At 39.8% G+C, this 17,556-nt stretch overlaps 1 protein-coding gene across 3 annotated transcripts in view; it reads left to right on the forward strand.

Moving 5' to 3' along the window:
* Positions 1 to 17,556, forward strand: part of scaper (S-phase cyclin A-associated protein in the ER) — a 57,015-nt gene that overhangs the window by 21,474 nt on the left and 17,985 nt on the right. For all 3 annotated transcript variants that reach the window (XM_074677321.1, XM_074677323.1, XM_074677322.1), the window contains 4 exons: positions 1,719 to 1,855; positions 4,892 to 4,957; positions 5,424 to 5,550; positions 11,531 to 11,646. In XM_074677321.1, coding sequence (XP_074533422.1) covers positions 1,719 to 1,855; positions 4,892 to 4,957; positions 5,424 to 5,550; positions 11,531 to 11,646 — 446 coding nt within the window. The remainder of the gene's footprint in view (positions 1 to 1,718; positions 1,856 to 4,891; positions 4,958 to 5,423; positions 5,551 to 11,530; positions 11,647 to 17,556) is intronic.

The following is a 17,556-nucleotide window of genomic DNA, read 5'->3' on the forward strand; positions in this document are numbered from 1 at the left end:
TCTGAAAGGCACTGAAGAGTTTTGTAGCAATAGCCGTACTGATGGCCACAATTTGAGAAGCTTGATGAAATATCTGAGCTGCCAGCTGAAGCGAGCCTCTCCCTTTACTTATGTTTGAGGGTCGACATGTGTTTAGCAGTGAGACTGCTGTTGACAGATTCAATCAAATAGTTTCAGAATATAAGTGAGAGGTAGTTTAACATAAAACGCATGTAAATCACCATAATGGAGGTAATTAATCAGAATCAGATAATCTCAATCTGTGTAGCCAACATGACAAACAGCTGTTTGGCTGTTTTTTTAAAAAATAAAAGTTGCAAATAATCTATTGAGTGAAATCTGGTTTTGTGTTTGCCCTCTTTCAGATCTGCTTCAGGTCTGTTTGTGTCAGGGTAAAGGAGAGCTGTTTAGAGTGGTGTCATATTACCCCCACCAGAGGAAATGTGTGGTGTTGTGGAGAAGTGATGTCAATATGCAAGTGTCTTTGCTTTCTTGCTACAGTGGTTCAGTGGTTCAGGTCTGCTTATCTCAAAAACTCTTTAGTTTCCTGTTAGATAAGCCTCCTTTCAACATTAAAATTCCATTTAACCATTATGAATGTACTAAATCAGAGTTATGGTGTCTGCTTTATACCGCATTAGGCGACTTCTAATTTTCATCACTTTATTTTTTTCCAGTGATTGATTTGGATGTGCCTCTATGAAGCAAAATGTCTGTCAATTTTTCCAGTAGAGACCAGCCACTTTTAAACAGCTAAGAATGTGCAGATGTCCTTCTTATGTCTTTTAACATAACCCAGTGGCACATAGCATAAAGCTGGATTCAAAACACATTGTCAATTTTTTTTTTCCTTGCACCCTGTAGTCTTCCTAAGAACACCTGTTTTACCATGACTCAGCGTGAAAACCTCTATTCAAGCTGCAGGTGCACAGACAACACCCATGACCATAGGGTATACAGCTTCCCACACACAGGTTAGCTCAGTTGCTGAATGGTAATTCTTTATCTGTTAGACCATCCTATCCTCTAGGGTGCTGGATGACAGCATAATTGAGTAATTGGTTTCTTGCACATGCATCATGTTGTTCAAATTGGGTTACTTTCTCTTGCCTCTGGGTGGAAATATCAGAATCATCTGACAGGGCCAGACAGGAGGCAACACCTTCAGATTTTTAGCAGGTTTGTGGGTGAGTGGGCTCTAAATCAGAGTTAATTAGAGGGTTCAGTTACTGAGAGGGATGGAACTGCCTGTCACACAATACATTCAGGGACACATCAAATGGGCGAGGGTACGGATGTGAGCGACTTTGACCAAACTATGTTGACTATGCGATTAGGTCAGAGCATCTGTCTTCTGTTTATTTACACCTGAGTAGTGGCTAGTGATTTAGCTACAGCTTCCAGACAACATATTTCAGAGGTTTAGAGAGTTTTAACAGTTTAAAAATATTGATCATTCTTTTAACCAATGAGTGAGACTGGTGCCAACTAGTGAGGGTTACTTTACATAATGAAGTTGTACAAGACAGAACTCTTATGAATATAATGAAAAAGCACAATTCTATTGGAAATGAAGTAGAGTACAAATTACAATTAAGGAAAATATGCATGTTCTCTTGTTAAAAAAACTGCAAAAGTCCACTGCAAAGATCTTGTTTTTGTTGTCAAATAGTCTTTTCTGAGCTGTATTTGATGTAATCTTCTTCTGTCTTCTCTAGGAGCATCTCTCCTTGAAGAAATACATCGTGGATATTGTGACAGACAGCTCAGTGTCTTCTGAGAGCATGAAGGATGGAGAGGAGAGGCAGAAGGCACGGAAGAAGGCAAAGAAACTCCGTGCCAGGATGAACTCCAGGTAACATGAATTAGATCTCCATCTTCCTCTCTGTTTTCTCTTCTCTATCCTCTCAGTGGCCCAGCGGACAAAACTGTGCCAGGATTTTTTTTATGGCTGACAGGGAAAGTGAAGAAGATGTTATTTGCATCCTAGCTGTCCACAGAATAACACTGATGAGCTTAATTTATGACCACTTTATGTGATTGGGCAGCAAATTTAAAAATCAATCTGTAATTCCTGCAGCTTTCACCTGCGGAGACCTGTCCTCCAAATTGATGCCGTGGCATTGCCAAATCTGAAGCCTTCCTCAGTGAACAGGATGTATGTTAAAGTATGAATGAGCTATGCCTATTTTTCTTCTTCTGAGCTATTGATTTTTAAATGAAGTATCAAAGAAAATCAATAGTAATCAACAAATAGGAGGTAGAGCTCGCGTGTGTCAGAACCTGGACCTGAGCTCAATCAATTTAACAGGCTGTCACAGCAGGGAGGAAGAGGACGTGAGAGAGACACAATGCTGATAATACTGCAAAATAGAAGACCAACACAGATGATGGCAACACTAACAATTATAATAATAATAATAATAAGAAGAATAAAAATGTCCTTACATGAAAACAATCAGCTGTAGTATTCTGTTTTTTTTTTGTTTGAATTGTTTATTTATCTAGCTTAGCTGCAGACCATGAGTGATTTAAAAAACACAGTAATATTAGCCACTCACCATAACAAACACAATTATGTATTTTGGGAAAGACACCCTCATAGAAATTTGATCACAATATATCAATAAACACAGTTACAGGGTGGATAATTTTACACGTTTCAAGTGTCAGAAACATAGACTGTAAAAAAATATAGAAGTCATCTTGATCGGCTCAAAGTGAGGTCACCACAAAAAGTAGTTAGTTAGTTAATTAGTTATTTCAGGTTAAAAAACGGGGTATTACGCCACATTTCACAATGAATGACAGCTGCCATTCTTGCATAGTTCTTCAGGAAAAGTAAAGGTCACTAGGAAAGAGGGCCAAGAAGAGGTGATACTTTCTCAAGAAAAAAGATAGACTTTTTTTTTTTTGTTACTGCAGCTCATAGAGGAATTAAAATCATTTAATTTATGGTAAACTTGAGTTGAATTTTTTGTTTCCATGATCCCATTAGTTTTCCCTAAATCCGTCTGTGGCAAGATCAATTGCTTGTTAGATTAGTCTAAATGTAAGACAAGACTACTTGTTTTTCTTTTCTCCTGAAGGAGTTGCATTGGTTTGATAACCATTGGAAAAGGTAGCCAGCCAGCAGTCCTGGCTTATAAAACTTTCTGAGTCATCTTTTAAGAGAGATTTCTAAAACAAGAATTCATCATGGTCATGTTTTTCCTCCGTTTGAAAGACAAATAAGAAGCAGCAACAGGCCAAATCAGTCATCCCATTCCTTTACAGTGCTGTATTCTCACTGCTGCTGGTTTTGGCTCAGTGGTGCTCAGCGGCTTTGAGAAAGTGACAACACGATCTGCCTCTGTTCACCGTCACTCCTGCACCAGCCCTGCTGAGACCAGCACTCAAAGGCAGCATGCTTTCAGAGGTCATAAATAACACAGAGACCCAGTAAACATAAAGGTGAGCTGCCTCACCACCAGGTGGAAATGAACCGTTTTATTGGAACACTCTATGGTGTCCGTAAAACGTGAGTGTTTCTTGCTTGACTTGTCACTGGGCCAAAATGCAGCTGTGTTTCTTTGTACAGCAGTGCAAACATGTTTTAACTTTCATGGTTCTTAATAGAAATTAGCGGTTTAAATTTCATAAAGTAGCCAGTGTCAGGATAGATGTTAACATAAGTCTCTTTTTGTGCCCTGGTTTGAGCAGTGAACAAGGGAACAGAGTGGCCAGTGTGGTGTTGTCCGTGTGTGTTGACCCTAGATGGCAATATATGTACAAAGACACTCCTGTGTGGAGTGCAGACTACAGCATGAGGTGGTTAGCTAAGTCCTTACACAGATCACCAAACCTGCTGCCTCACATTAAGGGTTAAATGTCCATTAATTTAGAAACATTCCCAACAACACACATGGAGGCTGGATGGGATTTAAGTACCCTGTGTTATCAGTCCGTTCATTTGAGCTGTTGGCCTTTTTTCTCAGTTTGTGTCGATTTGTTAGTCGTGGCCTATAAGTGTTTTCAATGATGGAAGGTTTGGTCAGAAACGTTGGTAGCTTGACAACAATCGACTATTAAAGCCTTAATTTAGGTTCACTTCTTAAAATGATAATGAAAGGCAGTAATGAGATGACATCACATTACAATATATATATATAAATATTTCCCAAACTGGTTGAATCCATGTCTTTCCAAGAAATGTAAGTTAATGAATTATTTAAAAGGATGAGACTTGAGTCACTCAGTGTCTGGCAACTGCTCCGTCAAACCCACCTGTCGTCTTCCAGGAAGCCTTAGATCCTATCAGTGTGGAGAGGAGATAAGCTAACCGGAAGGCGCTCTATCTCACTCAGATCAATAGTTGCTTATCATGTCTGGGAATTCCTGATTGACAGATAAAATCCACCACCCACTGCCCATCATACACACCCACAAACACACACACACACACACAAACACACACTTCATAATTCTCAGAATCTAAATCTGTTGGAATAGTGCCACAGAAAAACGGTCCTCTTAATGACCATGACCTCTGAGGAGGTCACACTTTTAAAACACTGGTTGTGCTGCCCGTAAGCCCGATTAATTGTTTATTTGACCAGAGAAGTGAAGAACTTGAGCCCCCCTCCTTAAAATGACTCAAAGGAAGGTGGATTTAAAGCTAGAAAAAAAGTCCTCATAATATGAGTGGATGGCAGCAAACCGCTGTCCCTACAGAGCCGGTGTCTGATTATTTTAAGCCGAGTTACTTGGTGAACGGCTGACAGGCCAAATAAACAGACTCAGTTTGAACTTTCTCTCTTTCTTCACGCTTTCATCCCGTGTGTTCTTTACTGACAGGCCAAAGACTTTTTTCCAGGGATTCTAAATCTTTTTCCTACTTCTCCTTCTGCAGGGCAAAGGAATATGAGACGTCAATGGAGGCGAAGACACAGGTCCCTGACTCCCCGTACAAGGCCAAGTGAGTGTTTTTAAGAAAAATACAAGTTTCAACATTTGATTCTTTTTTTTCAGACTCTTAATATATGTTTTGTCTCTTTACTGTCTGATAAAATCAGAGAACACAAAATTCAAAATAGAGTTTCAAAGACAGTGAGATGACAATACTTGTGGGACCACCATAATAGCTCTGTGTATTTTTATATATATAAAAATAGCGACTAATGGCTGAAGTCAGTGAATGTTGGGTTTTGATGTTGTAGTTGTTTTCTTCTGCTCAACAGAGAGGTTAAACATATATTTTGCGTTTGTCTTGTTTTAGTCTTTCCAGCCCTATGTTTAAAAATGTGTTGAATCAACAGTCAAAAAAAATAAAGCTATAAGTAAACACTCCTTAAAAAATTAAGATGTCTATGAAAAATCATAGAAATCAAATAAATGTTAATTAAAAACAGTTTTTCAGTGACTACCGACTCTTATCTGTTCAGATTGCAGCGCCTGGTGAAGGACCTTTTGAAGCAGCTGCAGGGCCAAGACAGTGGCCAGTGGGCAAACAACAAGGTGTCTGGTCTGGACAGAACTCTGGGAGAGATCTCGCGAATCTTAGAGAAACAGGTAGATCATGTTATAGTGATTCAAATTTTAAGATTGTTGAGATTCCTTTGTAAGCTGACAAATTTTGTATTACAGGGTGTTTGTTCACCCTGGTGCTCTGCCGCTTTTCGTGCTGCACTGCAGAAATGTTTCCCCGACTTTTGTCTGACTAGTCTGCGGTAGTACAAGAGTCATGCCAGCCCTGTGGCATGTCTTTTCGGTGATGAGTTGTTTTTGGCTGCGTCTCCCCGTGTCTCACCCTCCCAATGTAGAGTATCACTTACTCCAAACCAACTTGCCTTTGGTTATTGGCTAATGAAGACCACATTAACCGTGTTTTCGTTGTGCACATGGTACCAATAGAGGGGTTTCCCTGCACGAGAGCCGGCATTGTCTCGTGTCCATGTTGCTTGCACGACTCAGATGTCACTGGTTTAGACAATAGTAAATTGGATTTTCAGATAAAATGCCATATATGCACAAGACTTAATTCAACAAAGGCAAATACATTTGACTTTTCTTCTTTTCTTCTTTTTTTTTCCAGTATTTGTATTTTTTCATATTCTTGTTGACTGCTGTGTTAAAACATAAAATAATCATACCCCTCAGAAGGTGTTTATACTTCATTTGAAACATCTGTCCCAGAGGGTTTGTTGTACAAATTCTTTTTTTTTTACAGTTAAACTCACATCAATTTGAGGCTGAGAGAGAAGGAATTAAAACGCCTGCCACCGTGTTTATGATGAGGAAAATATACAGCCCACTTCCTGTAATGAGGCATAAATTTCCTGCCAACTTGTGGTTTAGAGCCATCATAACATCCCACTGTGCCTGCCTCTGGGCGTGAGGATAGACAGATTATGGTGTCCCATCAGTGACAAGGGGGGCGGCTGGAGAGGCTATTACCCAATTTCCCTAGAGAGGCAAAGAAAGAAGTGGCTGAGGTGGGTGGCACAGCGTCCTGTAAGGAGAGAGGAGGAGACCAGTGTGATATGAGCAGCTCACAAGCTGTCACTACATGAGGACTCCTCCCCTTGACTCGAAGTCCTCCCTGAGGGAGGTCAGGGGTCAGTGGGCCATGGGAGGTGTGCTCTATTCAACAGTAGTGTTGCTGGGAGGAGGCCCTGCCTGGGTGCTTTTTCTTTGTCCTTTAGCGCTGGTTTAAAAAAACACTTTTGAACTGTTTTGTCAAGTTTTGCTTCAGCAGCTTCTTACAGAAACATGGAGACACAGCTGATCAGGTCAAAATGATTGACCAGTGAGGCAGCCAGGGGAGCACTTCCCCCTCTAATCCCTGAACAAAGTCAAATAAATAGAGTCTCCATCAGCATGGCTGTCTGGCTCTTGAGTCACATCAAGTCAGGACCGTTTAGATTATTTGACCTAACAAGCATCTCTCATGTCATTGACTCACCTAGAGATTGTTTTTCTCCCCTATATCTGATTCAGTCTCCACTTTCTCGGCTAATTCCTCAGACAACACCCGACACTCCCCCTCTTGCTGTACCGCTGTTCGAGTCCCCCCCACATTTCTCCCCAGCTTTCTAGGCTACGTCCAGTCCCTGACCCCACAGTGTCTCTCCCTCTGTGGCCTCTAATGGTTTATTTTGTGTCAAACCTGATTCCTTTTTATTTTTTTTTACTTCAGGAATTAAGGGTAATAATTTTCTAAATGTGCTTTTCTTTTGCTTTTGCTGCACATTTAGCACTGGTATTTCTGTGGACAAACTGTTTAAAAATGTGTCTTATTAAAACCTTTTTAGAAGAGACAACATCAGGGACAGGTATGGAGCTGCTTGAGACAGGTGGGAGGTGCTGAAATCTTGGGGTTTGGGGGAAGGTGAGGCAGAATGATAGTTCTTACTTTGGCCTTCAGCTGACTGACAGGTACAGTTCTGATGAGAGGCATTTAAACCAGAGGCAGCAAAAGTAAGCAGACTGAAACAGTTTAGATACTTAATGATCTAAACATTTGATTGGGTAACTTATATCAAAGATTAAGAGGTGCAAAATATGACTGTGTGTTAACCATACATCATCTTTCCCTTGTTTTTATGTGTCTGATACCAACCATTAGAAAACTCAGCTCAGTTTTATCTGTGCTGATATTTATTCTGAACAGTTTCATTCATGTAGTAGTCACAACTACCGGATGTCTGTGGTTTGTGGCAGCTCTGATTTTGTGGCACACTGGCCTTAGTTTATCCTGTAAAATGCACAAAGATTAATCACAGGTTTAGAATAATCTGTTTCCCACTTTGGCCTGCACTTACATCGTCTTCTACATCGTGCTCCATTATGTCTCGTAAACACTGAAGTTTATCCTTGGTCTAGAAATGTTTACTGCTGCAGCTTTGTTGTGGTTTACATTAAACTCAGTCCACAGAGCTTTGTTTGGCTGCGTAATGATGAAGAGAAGATGATCTGTTATACTCATCTCTGTCATTGTAGAATGGTCCAATGACTTGAAGGTGCAGTTCAAACTTTCAGGCAGTCTTGAATGAGCTCGGCCAGTTGTTGTCCATCTGTCAGTGTAGCACGCTGACTCAGGCCGTGCCCTCCTCTCTGCTTTTATTGAAGTGTCTGATGGGAGGAGACTGCGAAGTGCAATCTGGCTGCTCTGCTGGTTTGTGGTCACTGTCGCAGGAATTGCCAGCTGCTTAAGCTTCCCATCGGCTGGGATAACAATGGTCACCCTGGGCAATAATTGGATAAGATTCACCCTGCTGTATTATGCAGGAGCCATCCTTCTCGCTGGTGTCTTAATGCTCTGTCTGCGGTGATGGCTTTTTTGTGTTGTTCTTTTTGAGAGGAAATTAGTCGCTCATCTTGTTACTGTGTCGGGTTGCAGCCTCTGTTTGGGTGTGACCAGACGCAGACAGATTGAAAATCAAAAGGCTGCTTGTGGATTCGGGGAAATATAGTTTCAAGCTTCAGATCACAACTGACATAAACACGCTTTAAGTAGCCAAGCTATTTTCATTTTATTTATTAAAATAGTTAAATTTGATTTTATTTTATAAAAAACAAAAATTCTTGTTTTATATAAAATACGACAGACATACAGGTTGCTGCTATATTGAATGCGTTGTCTGCAAAAAATGTTGTATTCTAGCAACTGTTAATCATAGCATAAGCATCATAATCATTAGAATATCATTAAAAGCTGATTTTAGTTAAGTCAAATAAAATGCAGTATTTAGATCATAGATCACTGTTATTATTAATGAAACTATTATTTTATTAGATATTATTATTACAATAAATTTAAATTTCTGGGAACGATCATTTGGCATTACAGTTTCTATTTCACTAAATACAACAAATATTTAAATTGTGGTTGTGTGACCAATGTAGGCAATTGGGAACAAAATTTGCTGACCAGCTAAGAGGGAAAAAAAAGCTGTATTATACTCTATCTTGAGGTAAACATAAATATCCACCAAACTTCAACACAGTGTATTCGATCAGGAGTATGCCAAAGTCAACAGGTGTCATCATCCAGAGTGCAAAAAATATATGAATGTAAGCTTTAATATTCCTTTAGTTATGGGTGGATCTGACTGAAAAGTTTAGTATGCTCCACAGTGTGTATTTAAATTTACTTAACTGTGTACTGACACTATATTTACACACAAACAGATTTCTGCTTCCCTAGTTTGGTTTATCAAAGATTTCTCATCACACATCCATTTGCTGAGAAAGTCAACATCTACAGATATTAGAGCTGTTATCATGCAAAAGCATGTTGAAGTGAGTATCCTCACAGTAATAGCCTGGTGCCTCTCTTGTTTTCTATCAACCATTGCATGCAAGGACCACCTGAAGATAGCATGTCATGTAGTTTAAACCTAATCCTCCTCACTTGTTTGTTCTATCATCACAACAGATAAATCTGTCAGCAGAGCAGAGGAGGCACCGACTAGCCAAGAAACTCTTGTCTGCTTTTCACAGGAGACAGCCAGGACTGGGCAGGTCCCTGTTACCCCCTTTAATACCAATTGATAAGCTGCTATGACAGAGTTGCTTTTCCTTGGTGAGGAGAGGAGTTTTTAGGGAGGTGTTCAGATGGGAGTGTTGCGCCGAGCCCCGAGATTTAAAAGCAATTGATAAGGCATGGAAAAAGAAAGACATTTTAATGTGTCAGATGTTCTCATTATGATAAAGGAAGAGGGTCTTTGGTGATGCCTGTTTGCATCCCAAACCCCTTGAGTTTGTTCAGTGCTTCTTCTGTGTGTGTCTTAACACCGGAATGGAGGAGCAGTTACCTCAGCAGCAGCAGAGGGCATGAATGACAGATGAAGAGCTTATCTGTAATTTGGTAAAGCGCTTCCCTCTCAATGTGTTCAGGCTTGTTGGCAACTTCCCATCTTTGGAACAAAAGCACTGTGAAGTGGCTGGATTTGAGTGCTGTCACAGCGCTGGTGGAGCCCATAACCTCATTAGGAGAAGGAGTGACCTGCAGTGTAACGCGGCCCTCCTCAGTTGTGTGAGGAAGGCCGTCTATCAGCAGCTCCCGGTCCACCCAGGAACGAACATGCCTGATAGCCTGCACTTGCTTCTGGCTTTGTACTTGTTGATTTATAAGACAATGTAGCAACAGCACCTGACCCACTGCCAATTACTCCATCATCACAGGAGGGCAGGACCGAACTGTTAGCATGTGTTCATAAATCCTATGAATGGCGATGTGAGGGAATTGAGAAAAGGGAGACACTCGAGAAGGGAAATGGCCAGTATTTGAAGTTTAAATTAAAAAGGAAAAAACTTAAGACAATAAGGGAAAAAAAATCAAAAGATAAATTAATTAATTTTAACCAATATCTGTGTCAACCAGTTATTACTGGTTATAATGTTATCATGTGAAAACATTGGCATAAGATTTGTTAAAAACTTACTGAATGAAAATAAAATTTTAATCTCATCATTGAAAAATAATTTGAAGAGGAGTCAAGTTTACTCATTGGAGAGTATTTAAAGATGTACAAAAGAAAACTAAGTATTGAGATTAAGTGTTTTGATGTGCAAGGAGTCTATTAAAAGTCACCTAAAGGTAAGTAACAAAGAAAGTAAAAAACATTTATTCCCTGTCATCAAAAGTCTCGTCAGGGTCAGATTTGGCTGAGGTCCCCTAAATTTTGATGTTTTTCAAAGACGGCCTTTTATTTCCCTCAGTATTAAAAGACACCTTTGAAAAAATGAATCACCTTTCTTTTTCTTTTCCCCTCATAAGTTCTTTTTTTGGTTTTATTTTTTTACATGTTTAAATGGGTGGCTTCTTTTTTAAGCTAGTATAAGAGTACAAGTATAGGATATAACTTTAAAATGTTTGTATATTATTGATTTGAGTTGCATCAGATTTTATCAACAGCAAATAATTTGTCACTAACATAAATAATTCCCATCTTGTTTTGATGAAATGATCAGAGGAAAGGATCAGGGAAAATGGAGTAATGAATCAGTGAAAGAAAATGTCAACACAAAATTTCCAAACTTAAATATCTAGAAGGAACCAAGGAGCTCTCGAGCGAACAACAATTAAAGAAATTTTAGGTAAAGCTTAATAATAATAGCAATACTGAAAATGTTTTTTTTTTCCTGTAATCTAGTTTCTCTTAACAAATAACCTTAAACCTCACATTCTTCAACTGCCCCAGTCTTAGTTTGCCTTGGTGCTGTTTTTCTCAGTCACACTCTCCTGTGGCCGTTGGTTGAGACCACCCTGGTGCTAACTGGAGCCTGCAGAGCATTTGCCTCCCATTGAAACCCAACTGTTGTGGGGCGGAGTCAGGTTGTGCACTTTTGAGATTAAACAGGAATACTTCTGGGATCGCTTTGTGTCAAATTTCAATCCCCTCGCTCCTGAAGGAGAAAAGAGAGGTTGCCTCTCTGGTGAGAGCCATGTAATCCCTCGTCCAGCTTGTTCCCTGGCTGTTGTGCCGCCCCCCCCTGACTGTACCTCTGTTTCATTGTCTCTCTTTCTCTTTCTCCCTGTCAACAGAACAGTGCAGACCAAGTGGCCTTCCAAGTGGGCGGTGGCCTGTCGGCACTGGAACAAATTCTGCAGGTCATCACTGCTGCATCCACACCCACTGCAGTTCCTCGTATTCCTCACAAGTGAGTACTGGCACCAAATTTAAATGTTTACAGTGCGCTTTCTTTCACATAATGGTGTTAATTCAAGAGTGTGCAAGTAAGTGGTGTCCTGTCCTCAGTTTGTTACTATATCAAGTTTCTTTTTTAAGCCAGCAGGGTGAGCTGTCCCTTTAGCTTATGATTGGGACGCTTTGATTTCACAAACACGAACAGTTGTTGTTTCAAATAAAAATACTGGGGACATGTTTAGATTTAGGTTCACTGTTAAGATAGGAACAGATTTTGCATTAAAAGACACTCATGTAATAGTCTGACATACAATAAAAATGAATTATGGAGAATACAAATTATTTTTGTTAACTTAAGATAACACTAACAATTGTTGTATAACATCATTTTATTCTATTAATTTCTTTCAATAGTGTTTGGTTATTTTTTACGTAAAAACTAATACCACAGAAAGTAACTGTGAAAGCTGTTATCAAAAACACAATACATGAAATTCTATGAAAGTAGCTGAGATTAATTTTTAATGACTAACAGTGATCTTTATGGATAAAGAAGAACATTGACTGTCTTTCATCAATATTTGACAGTGCGCATCAGCACTGAAGGCTTTTGTGAGTGGATAACCTCAAGCCTTTATTAGAGATTTTATTTTTTAAATTCATCTTCACAAAAATAAAAGCAAACCAGTATGTAATGTCCCTCTGCTCACTCCTGTATATTCACATTTCCATAAATAGCCTTCTTCCAATGACTTCTCTTCAACTTTCACCCTTCTCTCGCCAGTGACAACACACTTCTATATTTCCCTCTTGCAATACCATAACATGATATGTGCTAATCTTCTCCTCCGGCCTTTGGTATCCCTGTTTTGAATCTCTTCATCTATTAAAAAAATCCTCAAAACAAACCATTTTCTGCCCCCCTAGAAAAGGACAACCTATCCATTCCCGTAGCCGTGTTGTGTGCCTTCTTGTCCCTGGAAACAGAAAGCACATGTGTCTCATCTATCATTTAGAGGGCAGAGTATTTTTGAGTTGTGGGTCTGGCGTTTGCATGGCCCGCCTGTAGATAACCTCAGAGAGGCGGCTGTACTCACTACTGGGACTCTGTAATGGACTCGAATGGCCTTGCTCTCCCATTCATTAGCATTTACTGGTCTCTGAATCCCTGCTAATGGACAAATGCTTCTTATATTTATAAGGCTTTTAAAGGGCATCACATGTTTATTGATTTTTTTGTACTCTCTCTTCTTCAATCATTGTAATCTGGGGGAATTTTAAGCAGACATCTGAAGAGTAAGAAATGTTCTTTTATATTGAAAAAAGGAGTGTTTTCTCTTTTTTTCTCTTTTTTTGTGACTACACACTTTCTCAGTTTCACATAAAACCTACATGGATCTTAGATACCTGACATACTGTGGAGGAGGAAGAGGTTGATTTCTGGCTTATGGGTGCGTTCCCATTTAAATTTGTTTGTAGATTATGAGCAATTACAAAGAATGAATGAATTTACCTAGTCATGTCCAAACCTTGCAAATTTGTTTCCCTGCAGGGAGTTATGCCGGATTAACACCACATGCTCATTATGTGGTTCAAGACCGTAATGATTATTTGAGTAGCTTGTTTAGAAACAAACTTGGTACCTACCTTGCTGGCCTGCATGTCCTGTGCTGCTAAAACTGCTGGATCCTGAAGAGCTGAGCCAGCTGAAAGCTTAGAGCAGAACATAAGCTCATGATGAACACAAAAACACAGCTGTGGCTGTGGAGACATATCTCAACTACATGAGTATGTAGTAAACCGCAGCTTCTGTAGTTTTCATTTCAAAATCCCTTTGTATATTAGATTTAGTATAAGTAAATGTAGTTAAATCAGTAGTAGTTAATGTTAGGAATGTGCAGCTGTTTTTCAGGAGAGTTTTCAGTTTTGAAAAGTTACAATTTGAATAATACAAACATCATTAATTATTCTTTGGCTAAAGTTTTGTAAACTGTGTAACATCTCAGAGAGCTCCCACAGTTTAACCTTGTGATGCAGCTCAGACAGGTCAGTGGCGACGAGATGCAACACAAAGACCCGACCCAACCCGTCCCAACTCCTTATCGCTATCCATCATCTGGATCTCTGTGTGGCCTAATGGGTTGATGGACAGACGCTAGCCCTGGAGCGCGCTACATTATCTGTTTACAGTGATGCTGCCGTATTGATCTCCTCCTCCCACCAGATAAGAAGAGTGATTTACAAAAAAGGCAGCTGCGGAGATGCTCTTGCTGTATCTCTCCCATGGGAGGTTGATTCCATATTGTTACCATTACATTAATGAGCTAATTCCTCTGCGAAGCCCAGCTAATGTCCTGGTGTAACCCTGTGGTCACTGGAATGTCTCGATCAGGGTGTGTGTGTGGCTAACGTCACTAGCTTCAGCCACAGAAAATATAAAACATCAGAGAAGGTACATATAATTTCAATTGTTATAAAGCACAAAACTGACTTTAAATCACATTAGTTTTATTTTGTTGGTTGGAGGGAAAAAGAACCTTGTTCTTTGGATCTCGGGATGCACCTTAGGACAGAATGGACAGTTATAAAACCATTGAGTTTAAAATACTCCAATTACTGTCTCAGTTATTTTATTAATCAGTATTTTTCTATTCTGAAGTTGAAAAAAATATTAACTGACCCATTTCAGATGCTAAACCAGTGAAGTATTAGCATTTTCCTCAGAGGATAACTTGAAAAAAAAACATTTCCCTCTAAATGTTTTATTATTGTTGAGTCAGATTGTGTCAGCTATGTTTTTTTGTGCAACATTTTTTTTAAAAGGGTAAGTGTGTTTCTAGATTGGGACTGTCTGAATGGCTCATCTCTCATCTCATCTGGTCTGCTCTTGAATCTGTTATCTTAACCAGTGTAGATTGAAGGATCTGCTTTGAGTTTCTGTTGCAATTATTGCGATTTATAGGTTACACCTGAGGCCAGTGTCAAAGATTACAAGAAGACTTTTTTTTCTCCCAGTAGGGGTCACTGTATAAAGGATAAGGAGAGTTGCACTGCATGCGACTCACATCTTTTGCATTCAATAAAAGCAGAGATGCACCAGTTTGATGGTTTTTAAGCAATAATCTTTTTAAAAATGTTGTATTTTAATGTTTTTATCAGCCTGTGTAGAGTTTCCACTGATTTAAATTGAGACACAGAGCTCTGATAGTAAGTCACAGACAATCTTCAGGGAAGGGTGTAGAGCGCTCTGGCCATTGAGTGATAACCCAATTTGTATTTCCACCTCTGTCTCACATGACCTGGTGTATCCTGAGAAATCAGATCTGCTACCTGTGGTTTTATTTCAGGATGTTTTCCACCGTTTGTGTTTGTGAATGTACTCACACACACACACACACACCTCTGTGTGTGATGGTGTGTGACGGCTCATCAGATTTCTCTCCCCATCATACCTGGCCAGTGTGGCTCAACAGCCAGAGTAGATGTCCTGGAAGCACTCAGGGTATCAGGGAGATCAACAGCAGAATCAAATTAAATGTCATTTAGATCGCAGTGAATGAAGGGATTGTTTGACAGCACAAGGAAACGGATTTGCTCCTCACCTTTTATTTTGGCTTAGGATTCTTTTTCTTCCCCTGAACACAAATTTACCCTGTTTAAGAGGCAGGGACTCAACCTGATCTGGAAGTTGGTCAGATTTCTGCAGCGTCGCTCCGGTCAGGCTTGACTGGGCACATAGGAAACACACTGAGAGGGTGAGAAACGTGAGACTCAGGTTGAGGAGCACAGATCTCAGTGTTGATAACTCCGGGCAGTGACAAAAAGCAGAAAGAGCTTTTTTTACGTGCTTGTTTTCCTGTTGTCAACTGGATTGGAAGTGGGCTGTTTGCCACAATAAACAGTCGTGGTTGAACGACTCATACAGTCTCTGCATGTGAATCTCAGATTGTTTGTATTCCTTCAAATTGAACTTGGAGAATTAAACAGAAAGTGAAGTCAGAGGATTTTAGCATACTGTGATTGTTGTCTGACTTTCAGGACTGATTTGTCTTAGTTGTTTCCCTCTCTGTTGTTTTCCTCTTGGTTTATCGTTTTCCAGCAGTTAAGTGATATTTGAATACATTTTTACTATGTACATCCCTGTTATTGTGCACAGACTTGTTGGCCACCCAAGCAGAGCCTCATAGGGCTGTTGGGGGTTGATACAGGATCAGGTGCGCTCCATTTCTCCAACTCTTGGCCTCGTTTCTCTGTGGATTTGAAATATGGTTGTTTGCATCACTCATTATTTGTATATCACAGCCTCTTTCTCTTGTTTCAATCAGTTTTAGATTAATCCAGTCAGATCACCATTTAGAGCTTGTGATGATACTTATGTTCCTTTTTTTTTTTTCAAAGCCCAGGTTTGTTGCAGCAGCAGTGGGGTGGGTGGTGAAAGATGAAGGCAGTGGTCATTTTGGGAACTCAACGAGAATCTCTCCCTAACAATAATATGGTTGAAGGAATTTCGCCTGGTTAGATAGACTGTCATACGTCAGTTGCCATAAAGTTTTTGTGCAATGTGAAACAGGTTGGCGTCCTTTTTCAAATTGTTCCTTAAAACCTTCACTGGAGCCGTCGTTAAAGGGCATTGAGATAGTGAGATTCCCACCGAGGGCCGACTATCAGGTGTCATACTCATCAAGCTCAATTAGGTGGGTGGAAACCAAAGACAGATCACTGTGATGGTTCATTGTGCAGGCTGGTGTAAGGGCATAACTCAAACATACCTTTGACAGCCTCCTTATTTGTTCAGAGATGACCAAAGACAAGCCTGATTAGCTGCGTTACAAAGCAATTGTATGCTCATTACACAAGCAGCTGAGTGAAGCCAGAGGGGCCGATTTGTCCTGTCAGAAGTGATGTGATTTAATTAGCATGTACTTGTCAGGATAGAAAGAGAAAATAAAGCAATGCATTTAATTGAATCTTAAGGAAAAAAAAAACACTGGGCTGCTGTCTGCGTGGAGCTCTTCAGTAAGTGTGTCTGTAAGAAATTTCATTTTTCTCACATTAAAAATCCTGTTTAAGATAAACCTGTTGATGCTAACAAGTATTCTCTGTTTATGAATGTGGAAAATAAGGAAAAATAACGTTTTAGGCTAAATTATGGACAAAAAAGTGAACGTTAATTCTCAGTTACTCATTTATTTCTGATTGTAAAAAAAAAAAAGCAAGCCCTAAAATCATTGCACCATATGCGATAAGGGAGCATTGGAAAGCAGGCCAAGGGTTTCGGACTCGTTTCATTTTGCAGTTCCTCTCAAGTCGACTGATGTCAAAACTTGGTAGGTTTTATTTGATTTACACAGTTTGGACATGGATGAAGCTGTTCTGAAAGAAAAAGTGACGCTGCTTCTAATTAAAACTTTTAGCAATTAATACATCTGACAGGAGAAAAGCTCCAAATCTCTCTTGACAAAGATGTAACCCGAACACCACTATCGACCAAGATGAACTCTAGCCGACTGTTGTGAAACCGCTCTTTGACAGTAATCAAGTCAGTCCTGTATAGTCATTTATATCTGATAGGTCATATGATATCCGTACTATTGTGCCCTACATGATTTAAAAGACCAGGAAAGTGACTTAAAATGTTTGAAGTGCGTCCTGTCCTGAAGAGGAATGCACGAGGCAATTACCGCTGCTTAAACGTCAGTAACTGTGTGAAACATGGAGTTATACAAAGTATTGGGAGAAAAAAAGTTGAGTTGTCGTTGTGGTATTTCCTCAGAAGTTGGCTTCGTCCCATGTTGTGAGGAGAATCTCAGCCGTGATGCAGCAAGAGTGCACACAGCATAGTTTTTGAGGGGATCTCATGTTACCTGACCTTACCACGTACTCCACACAGACTGCTATATCAGTGCACTTAACTTTTTATGCA

This window comes from Halichoeres trimaculatus, unplaced genomic scaffold, assembly GCF_033239565.1.
Source record: "Halichoeres trimaculatus isolate MK-OKI-2021-1 unplaced genomic scaffold, fHalTri1.1 fHalTri1_scaffold_10, whole genome shotgun sequence".
In the NCBI taxonomy this organism is placed as follows: Eukaryota; Metazoa; Chordata; class Actinopteri; order Labriformes; family Labridae; genus Halichoeres; species Halichoeres trimaculatus.